General features: G+C 47.2%; 1 protein-coding gene across 1 annotated transcript in view; it reads left to right on the top strand.

Annotated features, from left to right (window-relative positions):
- The window catches only part of LOC144098086 (uncharacterized), a 168,995-nt gene that overhangs the window by 84,166 nt on the left and 62,928 nt on the right, over nucleotides 1-21,901 (top strand). The window contains exon 3 of the mRNA XM_077630638.1: nucleotides 5,194-5,395. Coding sequence (XP_077486764.1) covers nucleotides 5,194-5,395 — 202 coding nt within the window. The remainder of the gene's footprint in view (nucleotides 1-5,193; nucleotides 5,396-21,901) is intronic.

Here is a 21,901-nt window from a genome sequence, read left to right as displayed (position 1 = left end):
CAATCTATCAATGCGACACATCTGCCATAGTTGAATAGCCGGAACGGGAAAAGGAGCGGAGTTCAATAGATTTGAAAGTGAAAGACTATGCTCTCAAAACTTGAATACATTCTGAACAGGAAGAGGTTGGCGGCTGAAACAAATTTTCTCGCTTTGCTTTCGCATCAAAGCGATTGATGGACACTGAAATTTTTGTCAGTGTCTTTCTTCCTGAAGAAAATATGTTGTGAAACAGCTATTCCCGTTTTTCGGAGCTTCTGACCGCAATATTATGTCCTGTTATAATAATTGGTTTGGGGGGAAAGTAAAAGGCGCAGTATCTCTCTCATGTATCGGCGGACACGTGAACCGCTCTGTAAGGGAAGGAATAAAGGACGGAGTTAAAGAAGAAAGGAAGAAAGAGGTGCTGTAGTCGAGGGCTCCAGAATAATTCCGACCACCTGGGGATCTTTACCGTACACTGACATCGCACAGAACACGGGCGCCTTAATGTTTTGCCTCCATAAAAACGCAGCCGCCGCGGTCGGGTTCGAACCCGAGAACTCCGGATCAGTAGCCGAGCGCCCTAACGACTGAGCCACCGCGGTGGATCCTGTTATAAACCGTGTCCTTGTTTCTGGACGCGTTCTATTTTATCTATCAGGTTTTCGTTTAAGGATACTAGGTTGCACACAAATATGCTAAAATTAACCAAATGCTCGTCAAATATAAGTTTCATGCTAGGGAGACGGAGCATGCGCAAATCTTCGTCGATAAAACAGAAGAAGCAAAGCCTCTGCAATAATTAGGTGAATATTATCAAACCAGTCAAACATTCCAGTAAAGTGGCCATTTGTTTCTAGAACAATATTACATAGAAGTACAAAACTTTGTAATGACTGAAGACTTTTGTTGCTTTCGCGTAAAATGTACATATATTGCCTGGTATTCAAAGTCATTCGCCATCTGCAACACTTGATAGACGCGTCTTCGAATTCGCACTGGAAATAGACACATCATCACCGAGCGATAAAGAGCAATGTCTTCATCTTGTCTAATTATGGCCGACTGAAGGCCATGTGATAACTAATAGACATAAGCAAGGAATAAAGGTGGCGCAACCATCCAGAGCCTTGAGGCATTTCGGGTAGCACGTGTATTAGAGCTGGCACAACATCATTCAGAACAATTTGCTGTTGGCACACTACCACATGATCTTCTCTGCCCCGCCTCGGCAGCAACAGCGAGGAGCGGTGAGCTCCCCAGCGCAGGCTTGACAGAGTATGCCAGGTGGCCTATGGGCCACGGAGCAACGCGCTTCATGAACGTCACTGCGCGCGAAACGCATGTACGCGATGTTTTGTACGCGTCAAAAACGGCCAAAACCCGCCGCGGTGGCTTTGTGGTTAGGGCGCGTGGCTACTCAGCCGGTGTACCCGGTCTCGAACACGACCGCGGCGGCCGCGTGTCGATGGTGTGTGATGCCATTGCACGTTTAAGATCCCTAGGTGGTCGAAATTATTCCGGAGCCATCCACTACGGCACCTCTTTCTCCCTTTCTTTTTCACTCCCGAAGCGCAGTAGTGTACACCCTCCATGAACTAAATGTAACGAAATCTCCTACCCTTCTCTTATGCCGGCGCTCTTTCTCTCGACTACTCCCCGGCGCCGACAGGGGGAGCGCCTAGGCCTTTGGCAGCGGGTGGACGCTAACGCTCGAAGTTTCAAAATCGAGTGACTGGCAGATATGATTTGCCTGGCTGACCTCTTTTAGGTGGAATAAGAATGGGGCGCAGGACCTTTGGCACGCAGTCTAGTCATGAATACCACCCAGTTAGTATGCCTCAAGAAGGAATTATACATCAGTCCTGTTTGGCAGCAGCCACCTAACAAAATAAGTGTTTTTTTGAGGAAAGAAAATAGCACAGTAACTGTCTCACTTCTTGGAGGACATCTCAAACACACCGTTAGGGAATGGAGGAAGCTGGGAGTTAAATAACAGAGAAATAAAGGAGTGCAGGATAACGAAGGGGCCTGACAGGTGTAACTTAACAGACAGGACGAGGGCAGAAGGGTTTACTGAAGAAACGGGTTGAATGATATCTTATTTCATATCTAGAAGAATGGGTATGAGCAAAGCATGTAACTTGAAGGCAAGATAACCGATGTTTGTTAAAGGCAACGCGTTAATTTCGAAAGAAGACAACCGCAGCAGGGGCGGCGGAAAGTTTGGTGGGTGGATCAGATTATAAAGTTTGCGGGAATAATTTGGCAGTATCTTGGACAGGAACGGCTTATTAAGGATATTGGAGAGGCCTCCGCCCCGCAGTGGTTATAGTTTGGCTGCTATGTAGATAACGCGCAATTTTTGACAGTGCACAGCATCACAGTATGTCACATTTCATTGAAGATTTCACTCTATTGCTTGCATGTTTACTTCCTTTTCAATGTCATCCGAAAAAGTACATTTATTTATTCATTAATATATTTATTCATGTCGCTTAGAGGTTTCAAAAGTCGGAAATTATATCTCGAGGAGGAGCAAATTTAAAGATTTATTTGTTCTATTACTTCAGAGGGGTCCAGACCTCTCCAAACATAGTGAGTCGGCGATGATGAAGGAGAAGGCGATCGACGATACATATGGTGAAACGAATAAATATATTTTGAGAAATATAAAAATGCAAACTGTATAAGTTGCGCAAGTAAAGTCACACAGAAAATACAAACTGTAACTTAAAGGAAAACGATCTCACACAGAGAAAAAACTGTCTACTAAACACATAAGTTAATGCCTAGATGCTGTGAATGTTAAGTGCTAAGCATGGAGCCCCTACCTAGATTGATTTCGAATGCTTCCTTTCCCAATTTTAATGGTTCCTGAAATAAAGAAGTTAAGATGGTCATGTTCCCAAGCCCGCCCTAGATTTCGCTCCCCAATGAAGTTTAAACACAATGTAGCCACAGCCTCTGCGTTCCACTTCTCGAAGGATGAGGTGCCATTTACAGTAACTTACAGGGCGAGTAATTTGCTGCTTAATTGCAGAAGTGTCTAATGGCGACGTGCAAGGCAGCGAACGAACCCCGCGGCGCTGCGGTGCCGGCATCAGTGCCTCCAAATTAAAGAGCCCATCGCAAAACTATTCTTAGGTCCTCAAGCTTTTATCAGTCCAGGTCACAGACACACTGTCAAACCACAGTATACCTACCACGACGAGAGGCACCCAGGCCCAACATAGGAGCACGGAGCCCTCCTCTGTCGAGAGTCTGTGGAGGAAAAGGGAGATGAAAGAAAGGAATCAACGTGGATAATTAGGAACCGTGTTGCTTATGAGGGGAACCATTTTAAGTTGAAGAGCACAAGCAGCAGGGTATCTCGGAAGAGAGCGGTAAGTAGATGGTGTAACGTCTGATCTGCAAGAAGATTTTAAAAGGGAAACGAAAGGGTACACGCCGGATCGAGAGGAGCCGCCTATCGAGTACAGCAATCTCTACACTCCACGCGTGCTTTCTTGGCGCCCTGGCGGTTGACCGCGGTCAACGATGCTAGTAGTCTTCGGCCGTTGTACGATGCTGTTAAGCCGACACGGACCTCCGCACTTTTGTGCACGCTGGCCGGGGACGGGCGGGCGGGGAACTGCAAGAATTGTCCGCGTAGTCCGGAGGCGAAGGGTAACACAGTTAAAGCAACTAAAAACTTACGAGACCATAATGAGGCGTAGCCTCTCAGGAGGGCTACAGTAATTTGGAATCTAGGAATGGCACAAGGTCAAAGTATAGAAAAGTAAACGGTAACATATAATTGGAACTGCGAACAAGTAGTAAACATAGAACAAACCACATGCTGACATGCAAATGATTAAAATAATATACAAAAGTTAGCGGCGGTACATTGAATGAACTTGCACATGGTGAACGTTTTATACGTGAGGCATGTCGAGTGCAAGAAGGTGCAAAAGTTATTTTTGTAGGCCACGATATTAGTACTGTGCCCCGTAAGAATATTTTCTAGCACTCTATGAGGGGCAGCAATGCAGAAGAGTCAAACGGATGTGTTTTGCAGAGGCTTAAACTTTCGTTGTTATGCAATAACGGGAAGAGTGGACTGTTCCTGCACTGGCACTACTGTAGCAGAATAAGTGTAGATTCGTTTGTGCAATAACCAGAGAAGTCCGATATTCTTACGCCACTATATTTGTGATCGATAAGGAAAAGTTATTTGCAGTGGAATAGCGGCTGTAATGTTGTGTTTTTTCTTTAAAAAGCAGAAAGACCACCGTGCGTTCTGGACATGGTTTGATTGGTCCATGGGCATGGAAGTTTACAAATTGCAGTCATTAAACAGATAACACCAGACTAAAATTACAGGGCTATTATTAATTTGTGCGATCAGCGCAGATAAAGGGTCACCTGCAGGGGCTTGGTCACGAAGCTTAGTATTAACTATTTCTTGTGAACCCGTGCTTAGGGTTGTTGGTGTGTGGTGGTTTGTGCAGAACAATCTTCCACACGCTCCATGCTGAAGGAAACCGTCGTATCAATAACATTCTATTGTGCTCCAACTCTGTTTAATTTTTTTATTTTCGCTCTTTGACAGCGGCTACGCCGGTGCCATGATATCATTGAGGGCGGATTGTCAACATGACTCGCGATAAAAATGAAACGTTGTCACTGAAAATTAGTGATCAAAATCACGGACACAATGTATTGCAGGATCATTGATCGAGTAGGAAATCCCCAAACATATCTATAGTAGCAAGAATTATTCTGCCCCCTTTCTACCAAGGTTATTGTGACGATCTAAAAAATTCTGGTGGTAAAAATGAGCTTCGGAAAAGATTCTTTTTGGTAAGGTGTTTGTGCAGAACAATACTACATAAGGAAGAAACGCATGGAGCAGATGTGATTCCAAAAGGGCATAAATCTACGTGGTTAAACGTTAGCTGAACAGCTAAAACACATCACCCACTCTCGGCAATACAAGACTGGAAAGGTAAAAAGAGCTCCACAAAGCGGCTGGTTTTATAGAGCAGAATTTTGTCTCCAGTCGACGTAATGGCTTTAAGTCCAAGGAAATAACTTCGCCTTTTTTGTAATAGTACCTTTTCCTGTGCTCCTCTCTTCTTGTACTAGCCAAAATGATTTAACTAGAGATAAGTAACAGTTAGTCCAGTAACACGTTTTAAAAATTCCACTTCCTACGCTTCTGGACAGGAACGGCGCGGGACGTGGTTGAGCTTCGAAGAAGTGCTGGCCCTGATGGAGCGCTACGCCAGTGGGTTCCAGCGTTTGGGGGTCTCATCCGGATGCCGTGTGTGCGTGAATGTCTCCAATTCTGCAGAATCACTGGTCGCCACCTATGCTCTTTGCTGCCTGGGAGCCGCGGTCGTGTTGGTGAAACCGACACTCACAGAGAGTAAGATTCGCTCTCTTCCCCCATTAGACACTTTAATCATACTGTGTACCGTGTTGCCGTTACCGAAGTACCGGGAGCCCGCCCACCGCCAGTGCGCACGCGCTGACTGGGGCCGGCGCAGCAGGCGTCGCTCAACTTACGGGTACGTAGCGCCATCTGGCGCCCTGAAGGCAATCTGCGCATGGACACTGCCTGCGCGCGGGCTGTCGGTACTCCGGCAACTGCAACGGAAACACTGTACACGGTGTGTTAAAGGTGCCTCTTGTCCGACTCGGACATGGGTATATTATGCTCCATTTCATGAATCAGGTACAACGCTGTAAAGGCGTGGAAGCAGTCCGTATTAAAAAATGAAGCCATATTCTCGCGTGTTTTACTACTAATAATAATTGGTTTTTTGAGGAAAGGAAATGGCGGTGTATCTGTCTCATATATCGTTGGACACTTGAACCGCGCCGTAAGGGAAGGGATAAAGGAGGGAGTGAAAGAAGACACGAAGAAAGAGGTGCCGTAGTGGAGGTTTCCGGAATAATTTTGACCACCTTGGGATTCTAACGGAGGCTGGCATCGAACAGCACACGGGCGCCTTAGCGTTTGGAAAGCACCGAAACGCGGCCACCGAGGCCGGGGTTAGAACTATGTGGCTGAGTAGTATAGGACAATGGAAAGAGAGCGTGTGTCGTCCGCGAGAAGGGCGCATTTATTCAAGTTGACATGTCGTGTAATAAGCCTGCAAGAAAATAATTCTTTTTCGCTCATCACAGGGAACGCAAACCTTTTTGATAGCGGATGAAGCACCGCGAAAAGAGCGCTAGCTTTGACAGCATTGCACCTGTGTATGAAACGGAGTAAGCACGGGAGAGGGGGGGAGGGGGACGTGATCGTTGGTGAGCGCGCTGCATGCCTTACCTGAAATGCAGCACTAAGTGGAAACGTGAATACAACCCTCCTCGGTGGCTCAGTATTTAAGGCGCTCGTCTACTGAGCCGGAGTACCCGGGTTCGAACCCGACCGCGGCGGCTGCCTTTTTATGGAGGCGAAACGCAAAAGGACCTCATGTGCTGTGCGATGGCAGTGCACGTTAAAGATCTTCAGGTGGTCAAAAATTTTCCAGAGGCCTCCACTACCGCACCTCTTGCTGCCTTTCTTCTCTCACTGCTTCCTCTATCCCTTCCCTTAAGGCGCAGTTCGGGTGTCCACCGAGATATATGATACAGTTACTGGGTCATTTTTTCCCTCAAAACCAGTGTTCAACAAGGTAGCGTTAGAACTGACTTTCAGCGGGATAGCCGTGGGCGTTGCAACACTAATTCCGGATTGGTCCAAAAGGTTGTAACGTCACACTCTGAGCTGTGGGTTGAACAGGATTAAAACTATAGTTACATAGTGACAGTGAGGTTTCAGCATTACTGCAATGATCGTTGCGACATATAATAGTGTGAACGGATTAATCACGCTAAAAAGAAAATTGGGAAATTAGTCAGGAATGGACCCCATGACCGTTGTGTGGCGTTTGAGACACGCTACCTACCCCTAGGCCGTTATAGCAATTCGCAGCGAAAGGTGCATTATGCTTGTCAGCCGCGCATTTCAGGCGGTCCGCGCTAGTCACTTTTGCGCATGCGCTGTAACGATGGCAACCAGTTGCGCTGAGTCGCAGGTGTTCGCCGTGGGCCGTCGCCTCGCCGGTCTCCGAGCAGCGCCGCGAGTAACGTCAGCACTTGGCTATATGCGCTTCACTGCGCATGCGCTATGCTCTTAGCGGCTGCGCAGCAGAGCGACCGCTCGCTTTGGGAACAGGCGCAATGGAAGAAGACACGGCTCGTGGAAGGTGAAAACGCTTGGCGAGATGTTCAAGTGCCTCTGGAGTCTCCGACACGCGCTTAGCTCTCGGCGCTTCATTCTTACGTAGACGGGCAGCCTCACTCCAGGCAATGACTTCGGGGTCGGCAGAAGCAGCTCGCCGTAGGCTCTGAAGATGCCGCTTGCGATACACCAGCCGCGTCTTTTTCTTCCATTGCGCCTTCTCCAAAGGAGAGCGACCCGCGGCTTATATCCTCCGCCGCGGCGAAGCCGCTACGAACATAGCGCCCTTCCTTTCCTCAAAATCGTCGGCATCTGGAACGTTGCCAACGCCACTGAACACAATGAACGCCGAGAGCTTTCGCTTTGTATATCCCGGATTAGCCTAGCTAATCCACATTCATTTTTTTACCTCATGGTATCTATTACAATAATTCGTTGTTTTATGTCTATCAGCTTTTTACAAACATTACGAAAACAGTGGCTGAGTCGCGGATGAAAGGCAACGTTATGCGCGCGCCACCGAAAGCAAAATTTTCTTTTAAACTTGAAACGCTAAGGCGCCCGTGTGCTGTGCGATGTCAGTGCACGTTAAAGATCCCCAGGTGGTCGAAATTATTCTGGAGCCCTTCACTACGGACCTATTTGTTCCTCTCTTCTTTCACTCCCTCCTTTATCCCTTCCCTTACGGCGCGGTTCAGGTGTCCAACGATATATGAGACAGATACTGCGCCATTTCCTTTCCACCAAAAACCAATTATTATTATTATTCTTTTAAAATTGATGAAAATCAACTCTTGTTACGCATTATATTTCAGGAAAACTTTGCTCAGTAAATAACAGTTTGATGCGGTAACTATGCGAAGTCATTACGATGAAAACGCGGATGCTCGTTTCCAAATTTCTTAAACGCCTACTCTATACATTCCAACTTTATCTATTCAGTTTTTGTGGTAGCAAAAAGCATCCATACGAGCAGAGTGAGCGGTCATCTAGCTTTCTTCGCCTGGTTATTAATGGTTGCCGTGCAATTTATGGGCTCTTCTACTGATCAAGAATATCTTCACGCTGAAGAGAGGTGAAACGGTGCACACTAGGCAATGTGATAGCGCGAGATATACGTACACATTGCGCTTCTGTTATTGTATTATGTGATAGCGTATGGAGCTCGTTCTGCTCAAGGCACGGCGTTGACTATTGCTCCCTTCAGCTGAACCAGGATATACAGCGCTAGAGCTCTGTTGAAGGGATACTGCATTAAATTGCGACTTTCGGTAAAATCGCCGAAATTCGATTCAGAAGGTGCGATTATCCAAGTTTCAGTCTTTACTTCATGCATTTTTGCGCATATGGCGTTATTTTGTAGGTTTTGTTTCCGCGTGCCATTTGCCGCCCGCCCAAACGGGAGGCGTGCGTGATATCACACGTCTCGCGGCGGCCTGCTCCCGTGCCACCGTGCTCACATCGATTCAGCTGTCGCGCCTGGAAGTTCATAGTTGGCAGTATGGAAACATGAAACAGATCGACAGTTACGGCCTGGGAAGTCGTAGTGGTAGTAAAGGTCATATCATTCAGATATCGTAATGAGCATGAACTAGAAATGCAGATATGACTCCGCAGCCTACTCGCGCGACGAGAAGTTAAACGAACCTGGAGGATGACATTTTTCACAGGCGCGATCCCCGTAGTGGCAGCTGTGCACATTGCCGCGAATCTTTGCAATGATTGTTCCTTATTCAAATCTTCCGCCACGCCACTTTATCGCTTTGTTTGCGACGCAAGACGCGACTATATTTACCTCGATTGATCGCAGCCAGGCAGAGCTGATTCTAAGTTGTTCCGGAATGTTCTAGTAACTTTGTACGCCTTATCTCGAAAGTTTGCTATCAGCTTTAAATTGAGCACGGCCGACAGCGGCGGTCATTCCGTTCGACGACAGCCGAGCACGCTTGTGGCTTAGCCGTCGCCGAGTGATTCAGCCCAATAAACTGTTTTTTTTTAGAAGACCTTTTGTCCGTCTTCATCGCTCCTTCGACTGCCGTCACCACTACGTGACATTTGGTGGCGGTGGTCAGCGATCACCATGCGCTGTGTTGGCTTGCCAACTTGAAAGACCCCGTTGAAGAAGAAGAAGGAGCGCCGACCAAAGAAAACAAAAAAACAAAAACAGACGTTTCGGCTCCGCCCCGCCGCGGTGGCTCAGTGGTTAAGGCGCTCGACTACTGATCCGGAGTTCCCGGGTTCGAACCCGACCGCGGCGGCTGCGTTTTTATGGAGGAAAAACGCTAAGGCGCCCGTGTGCTGTGCGATGTCAGTGCACGTTAAAGATCCCCAGGTGGTCGAAATTATTCCGGAGCCCTCCACTACGGCACTTACTCTTCCTTTCATCTTTCACTCCCTCCTCCATCCCTTCCCTTACGGCGCGGTTCAGGTGTCCAAAGATATATGAGACAGATACTGCGCCATTTCCTTTCCCCCCAAAACCAATTATTATTATTATTATTCGGCTCCCGTACGGGAGCCTTGTTCACAGTGATATGAAGCAAGCAGCTCAGTGGCATTACATATGCTTGAAAAGAGGGCGCAGGGAGCGTGCGTAGATTGGGTTAAGATTTCCATCGTTGCGGTTGAGGGCGTGACTAGTAGTTTGAATGATTAATGATTCCAAGTGCAGGCGAGGGTATAGCTTCTTTTCCGTTGAAAGCACGTGTGCCCGACCCCAGTCGATGTCATGGCCTGTAGATACTGCGTGCTCGGCGATAGCATTTGAATCTACTTTTTTGTTGCGTACATCGTTACTATGTCCTTTTAGCCTTCTCTCGAAATTTCTGGTTTCGCCAATGTATGCGTAGTCACAGTCGGAACAAGGAACCTTGTACACTACGCCTGGATATTTTTCTTTGGGAAGGGGGTCTTTGACATTTACCAACGCATGGCGCAGTTTTCTTGTCGGAACGTGGGCGATATGAACACCAAAGGTGCGCATGATGCGTGCTAAAGCCTCGCTTTGTCCGGGAGCATAGGGCACGGCAGTACGTTTCAAGGGTGACAGAGGAGTATCGCTTGCTGGGCGACATAACTGTTTTTCCACAGATTGCACAAATGAGGTCGGGTAGTTGTTGCTTGAAAGTTCTTGTCGTACAGTTTGACAAACAATGGTCTGGTCTTCAAGGGAGCTGCAGATGCGTTGCGATCGTTTGAACAAGGATATAGCGACTGATTTCTTCTGTGTAGCAGGGTGAACCGAATTAAAGTTAAGGTATCTTCCGGTGTGGGTCGGTTTTCTATAAACGCTGAAACTGAGCTTATTGCTGTCCCGCCTTATCAATACATCCAGAAATGGCAACGCACCATTCGCTTCTTCTTCGGTAGTGAAGTCCATTGCTCGTTCTATAGAATTCAAATGGTGCGAGAAGGCGGCTAAGTTAGAATTACCAATCAGGCAAAAGCAGTCGTCAACATATCTCAGGAAAATTCTAGGAGGTGATGCAAACGTTTCAAGGGCACGGCTCTCGACGGATTCTATACAGAGGTTAGCGACGGTCACTGATATAGAGGTACCCATTGGTGTGCCCTGAAGTTGACGGTAAAATCGTCCTTGGAAGACGAAATAAGTATTATCCAGGCAGAACTGCAGGAGTCTACGGAGATCCAGAACTTCAATGGGGGTTCGTTTAGGTAGAGACTTGTCAGCTTCGAGAGCAGCAGAGCAGACTTGTACGGCCAGGTCGACAGGAACGCATGTGAAAAGCGACTTGACGTCAAACGAGACCATGAGCTCGTCATCGCCCGGTGCTATGACGCTTACCTTCTTGATGAAATCAGTCGAGTTGCGAACGTGCGTTGAGCCAAGGCCGACATGAGGGGAGAGGATACGATGGAGGTAGCTGGATAGACTGTGAAGAGGGGACCGACTGTAGTCTACGATGGGGCGCATGGGCATACTAGGTTTGTGCACCTTCTGTAGACCGTAGAGAGCAGGGGCTGAGCCGTTGGCGCACAGCAGAGTGAAGTAGAGTGGCTTGTAGGTCGGGGGAACGAAACGAAAGACGTCTGAAATAAGTTTCTGCAAGTCGCGCTGAACTTTCGAGGTTGGGTCCTTGTCAAGACGGGAGTAGGTGCTTTCATCTTCCAGGAGGCTTTCCATTCGCCTTATGTAGTCAGTTCGGTTCAAGAGAACTGTGCTGTTTCCTTTATCAGCGGGAATATAACGAGATCTTTGCTGTCTCGCAGGCTCTTCACGGCTTTTTGCTGTTCTGTGGTAAGCGGGGACAGGTGTTGTCCTGGGCGATACTTGGAGAGGACGCTGACTGCGCGAGTCCTTGCCTCATCGCGGCGCGACGCTTCCACCTGATTCACCGCGTTTTCCACAGCACACACAAGTTTTTTGGGGTCAAGAGTTGGTCCAGTGTTGAAATTGAGGCCAAGGTTTAAAACAGAAATTTCAGCGCTGCTAGGTTTGTGCGAGGAGAATTTTTTTGACGACGGTTGTGGGCGTAGCTTTTTCAGTTTTTGGGCGTTGCGGAAGAAGGTGATGCAATTTGTTTTTGTGTGCAAGTTCAGCACACCGGGACTGTACAGCTGCCTTGTGGTTGGCGTGCAGTTGAATGCTGGCAAATTCTTCAGGGTAGAGTGATTCCAAGCGACGTCCAGTGAAGAATGCCTCGTTTTCTAGAACTCTTAGCTTATCTTTGCATTCCAGTATCCTGGCCTGAAGGAGTGATCGTTCGGCTTTGGCGACAACGCTCAGACCAAAGCGTGTGCAGACTGGACGGATCAAACGGAGGGACCGTGGAATAACAGAAAAGGACATGCATGTCAGGTTGAACTGAATATGGCCTTTGAACAAAGAGATGCGGGTGATCAGGGACACGTACTGGCGGATGCTTGTGACGATGGGTTGGCCGTACGCCCGGCGAAGATTGATGAAGTCGAGAGTTCGACGAAAACTCGTCTGGTCGGGGACAAACATGTTGACGAAGAAGAAGGAGCGCCGACCAAAGAAAACAAAAACAAAAACAGACGTTTCGGCTCCCGTACGGGAGCCTTGTTCACATTGAAATGAAGCAAGCAGCTCAGTGGCATTACATATGCTTGAAAAGAGGGCGCAGGGAGCGTGCGTAGATTCGGTTAAGATTTCCATCGTTGTGGTTGAGGGTGTGACTAGTAGTTTGGATGATTAATGATTCCAAGTGCAGGCGAGGAAATAGCTTCTTTTCCGTTGAAAGCACGTGTGCCCGACCCCAGTCGATGTCATGGCCTGTAGATACTGCGTGCTCGGCGATAGCATTTGAATCCACTTTTTTGTTGCGTACATCGTTACTATGTTCTTTTAGCCGCCTCTCGAAATTTCCGGTTTCGCCAATGTATGCGTAGGCACAGTCGGAACAAGGAACCTTGTACACTACGCCTGGATATTTTTCTTTGGGAAGGGGGTCTTTGACATTTACCAACGCATGGCGCAGTTTTCTTGTCGGAACGTGGGCGATATGAACACCAAAGGTGCGCATGATGCGTGCTAAAGCCTCGCTTAGCCCGGGAGCATAGGGCACGGCAGCACGTTTCAAGGGTGACAGAGGAGTATCGCTTGCTGGGCGACATAACTCTTTTTCCACAGATTGCACAAATGAGATCGGGTAGTTGTTGCTTGAAAGTTCTTGTACAGTTTGAAAATCAATGGTCTGGTCTTCAAGGGAGCTGCAGATGCGTTGCGATCGTTTGAACAAGGACATAGCGACTGATTTCTTCTGTGTAGCAGGGTGAACCGAATTAAAGATAAGGTATCTTCCGGTGTGGGTCGGTTTTCTATAAACGCTGAAACTGACCTTAGTGCTGTCCCGCCTTATCAATACATCCAGAAAGGGCAACGCACCATTCGCTTCTTCTTCGGTATTGAAGTCTATTGCTCGTTCTATAGAATTCAAATGGTGCGAGAAGGCGGCTAAGTCAGAATTACGAATCAGGCAAAAGCAGTCGTCCACATATCTCAGGAAAATTCTAGGAGGTGATGCAAACGTTTCAAGGGCACGGCGCTCGACGGATTCTATACAGAGGTTAGCGACGGTCACTGATATAGAGGCACCCATTGGTGTGCCCTGAAGTTGACGGTAAAAGCGTCCTTGGAAGGCGAAATAAGTATTATCCAGGCAGAACTGCAGGAGTCTACGGAGATCCAGAACTTCAATGGGGGTTCGTTTAGGTAGAGACTTGTCAGCTTCGAGAGCAGCAGAGCAGACTTGTACGGCCAGGTCGACAGGAACGCATGTGAAAAGCGACTTGACGTCAAACGAGACCATGAGCTCGTCATCGTCCGGTGCTATGTCGTTTACCTTCTTGATGAAATCAGTCGAGTTGCGAACGTGCGTTGAGCCAAGGCCGACATGAGGGGAGAGGATACGATGGAGGTAGCTGGATAGACTGTGAAGAGAGGACCGACTGTAGTCTACGATGGGGCGCATGGGCATACTAGGTTTGTGCACCTTCGGTAGACCGTAGAGAGCAGGGGCTGAGCAGTTGGTGCACAGCAGAGTGAAGTAGAGTGGCTTGTAGGTCGGGGGAACGAAACGAAAGATGTCTGAAAGAAGTTTCTGCAAGTTGCGTCGAACTTTCGAGGTTGGGTCCTTGTCGAGACGGGAGTAGGGCAACGTTAGACTTTAATCAACCAAATGATCAGGCAGGCTTTCGTAAAGGATATTCTACAATAGATCATATTCACACTATCAATCAGGTGATAGAGAAATGCGCAGAATATAACCAACCTCTATATATAGCTTTCATTGATTACGAGAAAGCATTCGACTCAGTGGAAACCTCAGCAGTCGTACAGGCATTGCGTAATCAGGGGGTAGAAGAGCCTTATGTCAAAATACTGGAAGATATATATAGCAACTGCACAGCTACTATAGTCCTCCATAAAGTCAGCAATAAAATTCCAATAAGGAAGGGCGTCAGGCAAGGAGACACGATCTCGCCAATGCTGTTCACCGCATGTTTGCAGGAGGTATTTCGAGGCCTGAATTGGGAAGAGTTGGGAATAAGAATAAATGGAGAATACCTAAATAATCTGAGATTTGCTGATGACATTGCCTTGCTGAGTCACTCAGGAGGTGAACTGCAAATCATGATCAACGAGTTAGACAGGCAGAGCAGATCGATGGGTCTAAAAATTAACATGCAGAAAACCAAGGTAATGTTCAACAGCCTAGCAAGGGAACAACAGTTCACAATTGGCAGCGAGAGCCTAGAAATGGTGCCGGAATACGTCTACTTAGGGCAGGTAGTGACAGCTGATCCGGATCATGAGAGGGAGATAACTAGAAGGATAAGAATGGGGTGGAGCGCATATGGCAAATTCTCGCAGATCATGAGTGGCAGTTTACCAATTTCCCTCAAGAGGAAAGTGTACAACAGCATAATCTTACCGGTACTCACCTACGGGGCAGAAACGTGGAGGCTAACGAAAAGAGTTCAGCTTAAGTTAAGGACAACGCAGCGAGCCATGGAAAGAAAAATGATAGGTGTAACGTTAAGAGATCGGAAGCGGGCAGAGTGGGTGAGGGAACAAACACGGGTTAATGACATCCTAGTCGAAATCAAGAGAAAGAAATGGGCTTGGGCAGGGCATGTAATGCGAAGGCAAGATAACCGCTGGTCTTTAAGGGTAACGGAGTGGGTTCCAAGAGAAAGTAAGCGTAGCAGGGGGCGGCAGAAGGTTAGATGGGCGGATGAGATTAAGAAGTTTGCAGGCAAAGGGTGGATGCAGCTGGCAAAGGATAGGGTTAATTGGAGAGACATGGGAGAGGCCTTTGCCCTGCAGTGGGTGTAGTAGGGCTGATGATGATGATGATGATGATGATGATCGCTTAAATCATAATATGGAAAAAAAGTATCCCAGGAGGGCACGAAACGCATAGGTCACGAGGAATCTTTTCTTTGTTTTTTATTGCCTGTATCGGTAAGTACAAGAACATAGCAACCATGTCGGTTGGTATGGCATCAAAATTTTTGAACTTTAATTTTAACGAGAACTTTCATCACTTCAAGTACTTCATCACACAAACCTTGGTTCTTGAGGGCGTCACGCAGCTTACATGCATTCTCAACAAAATAACAGTGCACAGGGAGGTCACCAGGATACTTAGAGCTTCTTAGAAGGGCATTGATTGAACGCGCTGTGGTGTGTATGACTTAATGACGTGTGTTTCGGATGCATACCGATGTTATAATGATTAAAAAATAATATGATAATGAGGCGTCAGAAATTAGTATTTTAGTTTATGGTGGTTTAACGTCCCAAAGTGACTCAGGCTATGAGGGACGCCATGGTGAAGAGCTCGGAAAATTTCGGCCACCTGGGCTTCTGTAACGTGCACGGACATCGCACAGTACACGGGCCTCTAGAATTTCGCCTTCATCGAAAATTCGACCGCAGCAGCCGGGATCGAACCTGCGTCTTTCGGGTGAGCAGCCGAGCACCATCGAGGCAAAAATTGCGCGGATTGAAAAGAGGCAATGTGGTGCGTCATTGTAGTTAAAAAATGGCTTGTATGTGCATAAGCACGCGGTGGCGCAGATAGTGATTGCTGATTGGTAATGTTATCGGTAACTGTGGTGGTAATAGATGAGCATGATTGGTAATGTGATTTTGGATTGCTAATCGGTTAGAAAGGAGAAAGAAAAGGAATACAAAAAAGACAAAAGAAGGGAAGCTGCTATCGCGTCTATTCTTAACGTCAAGGTTAAGCTTGCTCCGAATTTTTTGCTTTCAGTATTGCTGCCCTGCATGTGTTTGACGGCAGGGCTCCTGTTCCGCGATGTTGACGATGAATGATTTATGTTGCGAGAAAATCGTACAGAACGTTTGCGGAGAATAGTCTGAAAGGACTATACACACCGCATATAGTGGCTCTGAACGGCGCGATGTGGCCGGCCAAATGCTTGGACTGCCGCATCCAAGATGACCTGCAGGAAAAGAAACATTTGTTCATCCGGAAATGAACGGCACGCTAATTGCCTCACTTCTTGATGGACACCTCAGTCAGGTTGTGAGGAAGTGAGGAAGTTTGCTGAGTATACCTAATCTAGCTGCATCTTTCCAGGGGTTAGGAATACGTCGCCACAGCCGCTGGTAGAACATGTCAGCGGGCGTCACGGCTTTGCTGTCAAGTTTCTAGGCCGGCCTGGCCTCTGGAGACCTTTATGCACTGTCCCTTGCCTAATCCTTTAATGACGAGGGGAGCCACTAGGGGACTCTCATGTGCTGCACGCAAATGATGCGTTGATAAGCGAGACAGCGCCTCTCCTCTTTTCTCTCGTCTAATCTATTTTGTGTGACGTACAAAGACCACCAACATTATCCAGAGATAATGGGAATGTGTCTCTCTTTTTGCGATCTAATCTGGGGTGTTAATGAAGCGAAAATTTAAAAGTGTAATCATTTCCTTCCTTTAAGATCATCGGTCAGAAACTCGACGGAAAAAAAGCCACATACCGCCGACGTATCTCCGTACATTGCGTACTGTTGTCTGCCAACTGAGCTATGGCCGCTGCTGTACAAACCACTTTCGGTAGTATTTATGTTGCTATACAGCCTACAGAGTGTTCGCCAGCGCCACCCTTGCGAGCAGCGGCCGCCAGAGGACGTCCTGTACCACCGCGAGTAGTGAGCTTGGATCATGGAGTCTTTGATCGCATCTCACTTGCTTCATGTGGTCGTTTCTTCTGCTACTTTATAATCAAGTATCTTGCAGTCATAAAATGAATAGACTTATAACTGTCCACTTCATCAACACCACAAGTATAAAAAAAAACATTTCCACAAGATTTCCGTGCTTGCGGGGACTGTTTGCTTCTTGAATATATTTTGTCGTAATGAGCTCCTCAATATCCTGGCTTTTTCTGCTCAACATCGCAAAGAGGGCCTGCATTCGGCCCGTCTTGATGCCATAGGAAGAATAAGAAGGTTCTCGCGTAGCGGCCGCCACCGCGTCCGATCGCGGTCTTCGTGATAGTTGTGGTGGTACAGTACGTTCTATGCATACCGCGATGGACAAGGGTGGCGTTTTGCCAACACTCTCAAGGCTATGTGACACACAAATTAATACCACCAAAAGTAAAATATCGAGCCGCCGCCGCTATAGCTGAGTTCGTAGAGTACATTCGCCGGTTCGGATACCACTTGGCGACATATGGCTGTGTTTTCTTTTACTTTCTAGCCAACTATCTTTCAGCCATAAATTATTGTCTCTAATTTGTTTTTACTTGTTTCCTTTTCTTCAAACGTCCGGAAGGGCCATTAGATTAGAGGTTGGCATAGGAGAAGAGTATTAGCATGCATACAGATGGTCTTCAATAGCAGATTTAAAGTGAGCGGGATTGATGATGGTCACCACTTCGGATGGAAGGCCATTCCAGTCTCTGGTTGTTTTGAGAGAAAAAAAAACACATATTTCAGTGCGAGCTTCCACGGGTTAGACGGAAGTTTGGTGACTATTATATGAAATCCGATTAGCGTGTCTCTGATAGGGAAGTTTCGTGGTGGAAGGTGTGATAAAATCATTGTTTTAAGAAAACACGGGCGATTTTGCTCCGACAGACCACTGCAGCGAGATGGAGCTGAGATTTTAGTGCTGAAACGCGAGTGTAATAACATTATCCGGAGAAAATGAAGCTGGTCGCGCGATTATGGACCAATTTTAACGTGCCGGTGTGGATAGCAGACTAGGAATCCTACGTGGTACATACAAACTCAAGGTTTTAACGCAGAAATAATAAGTACGCAAGAAGCTTTATGAACTTGCTGTATAAGGAAAGGTTGCTCCTCAAAAAGACTAGAACTTAATGAGCTGAATTAGTGACATGGCAAAGTTGACGCTGCCAGGTTAAATCTTTATTTACGTGGATGCCGAAGTATTTCTCAAAGGCAACTGATATGATAGAAATATTAGGTGTATAAGTATTAAAAGCGAAAGCTGTTACTGTTTGGTTCACAACTTTGAAGGTCATGAACGTTGCGCCCTGCCATCTCAACCGGAAGAGTGGGCTCACGACATACCATATCACTCGCCCCAGCTGCGCCGGCCGTCATCACGCCGTGTCTCGCCTGATCACGTGACTCCTCCTCTCCTAACAGCGTGAAACACAATATACAAGCGCGGCATTTCCGCTCGCTTCCTGTACATACTCAGCGCGATCTGCGACGCCAGGAGGGCGTCGCGCTAACTGCCGCCGAGCGCAGGGAGGGTATCAAGATGTAGGGCGTGAAATGAGAGTTGCGTGCACATGTAGATGCCAGAAAGAACAGGCGAAGAATGAACACGTGCTTTCGCACGTCTGTCTCGGTTTTACCATGTTGAAACCATATCGCTTTTTATTCTAGCGGGTTGCTCCTGCAATGGAAAGAAAGAAGCGACGTTTTAGGGCAGTATAGTGACATATCAGCCAAATGGCACACCAGGTTTCAACGCATGTGAATTCTTTTTGAAGGATGCTGATGTAAGATGGATTACTTATTCCACTGTAGAAAACACAGTCGAGGGAAAATAGTCGGATGTTAGGCCTAGTGTTAAACGGCAAGTCAGTTATGTTAAGAAATAGAACAGGGCTTAAAACGGTATTCTGAGAAACACCATACAAGAGAGGGGAGAGGGAGACGCACGAAAAACTTCAAGATCTGCGATTTCTGCACGACTGCGAGAATCTCGTCACGGCGCGAATATCGTGCACGCCAGGAAAGCACAACGAATGAGAACTGTGCACGCGAACTTTCGCTGTGTGGGTGGCAAGGCACGGCCTTTTCTTTGTGTACAGATTCGTTAGCCAAGAAAAGCCCAGCAATCTTCTTATGGTGGGGCGTGTAGACCGCTGTAGTTAACGCTGGGTGCTTGCGGCGCGCGCGCCGCAGAAACAAAGAGTGTAGGGTATTAATATATTTAAACCGAGTAAACATTCGAAAGCATGTGTTAATTCTTCGCCTCTTCTTTCTGGCACCTACATGTGCGCGCAACCACATTTCTTATTCTTCATCTTCATACCCACTCTCCATTCGGCGACAGTTGGCGTGACGCCGTGGTCTGGGCAATCTTTTGGTTTAGAAGTCACGGCGCAACGCTAATGACCTACGAACTTGTGGCTCAGATAGTAAAAACTTTCACTCTTGAAAGCATTTTCTTAAACGCTCCCGCAGGCGTATCTCAGCACAGGAGCCAGGTCCTCCTTTCACGACGACCTTGGCGAAGCGGCTCACGCGGACAGGCGTTGGGTATGGTTTGAGCCCCATCAAGAAGACAGGGGAGGAAGACGCAGCTTAGCGCGCGCTGCGGCGCCTACTCCTTTTCTCAGCGCAGTCGCAAGAAATGTCGTTCTTTATTACTTAAGAAGGTGCAACCACTCATCTCCACTAGGGGGCTGGATGGCGCATCGGGCGGCCAAAAGTGAAGCCACCAGAAGTAAGAGGCCTTGTCCCGGAAGTCAGCTTTGGCAGTGCACGAAATCGGACCTCAGAACGTTTTTTTAGAGTCTCTTTCTGTTTTCAACTTAGAATTTTGTCTTTTTGCCGTTCTCGTCTTTTTCCACGACAATGCGTGCCTGTTGCACGGTCAACGTCATGAGGAGACCAGCAAAATGCTCGGGAAAGACGTTTCAAAATTAAGGGTACAATGCATCGCAATGGGACGACACTAGCAGACGACAGAACGTCGCTACACAGAGCACGTGCGGAGACTTGTCTGCTCAGCTCTGTGTCGTCCTTTTGCGCCAGCGTCGCCAACTATTCTCTTAGTTGTGATGCACGTTGTTACGCACTAAGCCCAGTTACACCATAAATATGGGATAAATTACGAAAGAATAGGTGGAAACCTTCGCCAGGCAGCCGACATTGCAGTGACCATTTTACCGAATTATGTTTAAACCGAACCGGAGGGCGAGAGTATACTATCTGGTGAGATGCCGATGGTGTTCTGCTGGTTCACATTAGCGCGTTCAAAGGTATGGTACTGCTTTTTCTACGAAGTGTATCATGTACTGTTTCATACTGTGTCAAATCATGCCTGAATGAGATTTTATTCGTGATGATTGGTGCAGCTGACTTGTTGTTGCTGTTGTCTGAAAGATGATGGCACATACCCACGGTGGGGGATTGGCCAGGGTTTGGTGCAGATCCAAACAGGGAAAGTCTAATACAAGTGAATCTCAAACGGCTTATCAATTAAGATGATTGTGAGTGAAAAGGAAATCGTTAATTTTGATTGAGCATGAGGAAATCGGATTGGAAATCAAGGAAACAAAGCGATGCGAGTAGAATTACTAAAATTTGAGAATTGATAAGAAAGCAAATAATTTTGAGAGAGAAGAAAAGGTATCGAGAAGTTAACACAAAAATCTCCCGGTTGCAATGATATGCTTGTGGAGTAGCTGACACACCTGCCAAATGACATGCCCTTTGACGGTTGCACTGAATGAGAGGAGGACGGGAACAGTAAACGGCAGACCTAATTGAGCGAGAGGATTTACCAAAAACTGAATTCTCTGCCGTGCAAACCGCCGGCAGAAGACGATGAAATGATCTATTGATTCAACGTCCCTGCATGACGCACTTAGATTCGACGGCGTGAACCCCGAACGGCATAAATATAGATTAAGGCGAGGAATCCTACAACGCAGCAGCGTCATAGAAACCTCACATTGTCTTGATGCGCAGTAACGTATATTCCATGGGAATTTCAAAGTTTCGAAATCCGCAGTACCGAGGATGGGCTCATGGCTCATGTAATGGTGAATTTGGAAACGTTCATAACGGGACGTGGTCAGAAGTGCGAGGTTTGGAACGCCCTGGGCAACAAGGCCATTAATGGCAGATTTCGCTAAGAAATCAGCCATAGAATTTGAAGAAATGCCACAGTGCCCTGGGATCCACTGAAAACGCACCTATAGGACATGACGTGGCACAAAGTACCGTAAGGATCGGTACAGGCGATTAGGTTGCGAGCTTTCTAGTGCAGCCAAGATTGAGCGGCAGTCAGAAAGAATGATGACTTGAGAAATATTTCTGGGAACGTTTTGAAGGGCCAAACCAATAGCGAGAAATTCAGCAGTGAAAATTGGTGTATAATTAGGGATCCGGAGAGAATAACGCCAACCTAGTGTTTGTGAATAAACACCTACTGCTGCCTTTTCGGCTTGTTGAGAGGCATCTGTGAAAATTGCAGCATGGCTCAGATACTGCAATAGGTATTCCTCCAGGAGACCATTTAGCACGTTGGCAGGTAATTTCTTTGCGTAAAGCGGCAGCACACGATCGAAGCAAACAGCTGGTGCAGCCTGCAAATCGCTGACGCATTGCCAACACCTAAGCGAGACGGCAATTCTAGACAAAAGGTGCTCAGTAAACACAAAGTGAGGAAGTTTGTAAATCGGCCAATGTTTATCTAGAAAGGATGCTGGGGTTGTCAAAAAAATTGGAGGAGCCACTCCAGGCATTGGCTCACGACCCCGTAAGAAGGTAAGAAGTTGCGCACTGTGAGAAGTTGGAAGCGAGGGTTCAAGTCCTCTATGCGAGCTTCCAGAAAGAGGACACAATTCGCCACTGATTTTGGTAATCCCAGGCATAGCCGTAGAGCACGCCTCTCCAAAAGAATCAGCGGTTGAAGTTTATATCTAGGGCAACCGGAGGACAGAACGCAACCAAACTCCAAAATTGATCTAATG

This window comes from Amblyomma americanum, chromosome 7, assembly GCF_052857255.1.
Source record: "Amblyomma americanum isolate KBUSLIRL-KWMA chromosome 7, ASM5285725v1, whole genome shotgun sequence".
Taxonomy (NCBI): domain Eukaryota; kingdom Metazoa; phylum Arthropoda; class Arachnida; order Ixodida; family Ixodidae; genus Amblyomma; species Amblyomma americanum.
Note: the sequence above shows the minus strand (reverse complement) of the source record. Positions and strands in the feature narration are given on the sequence as shown.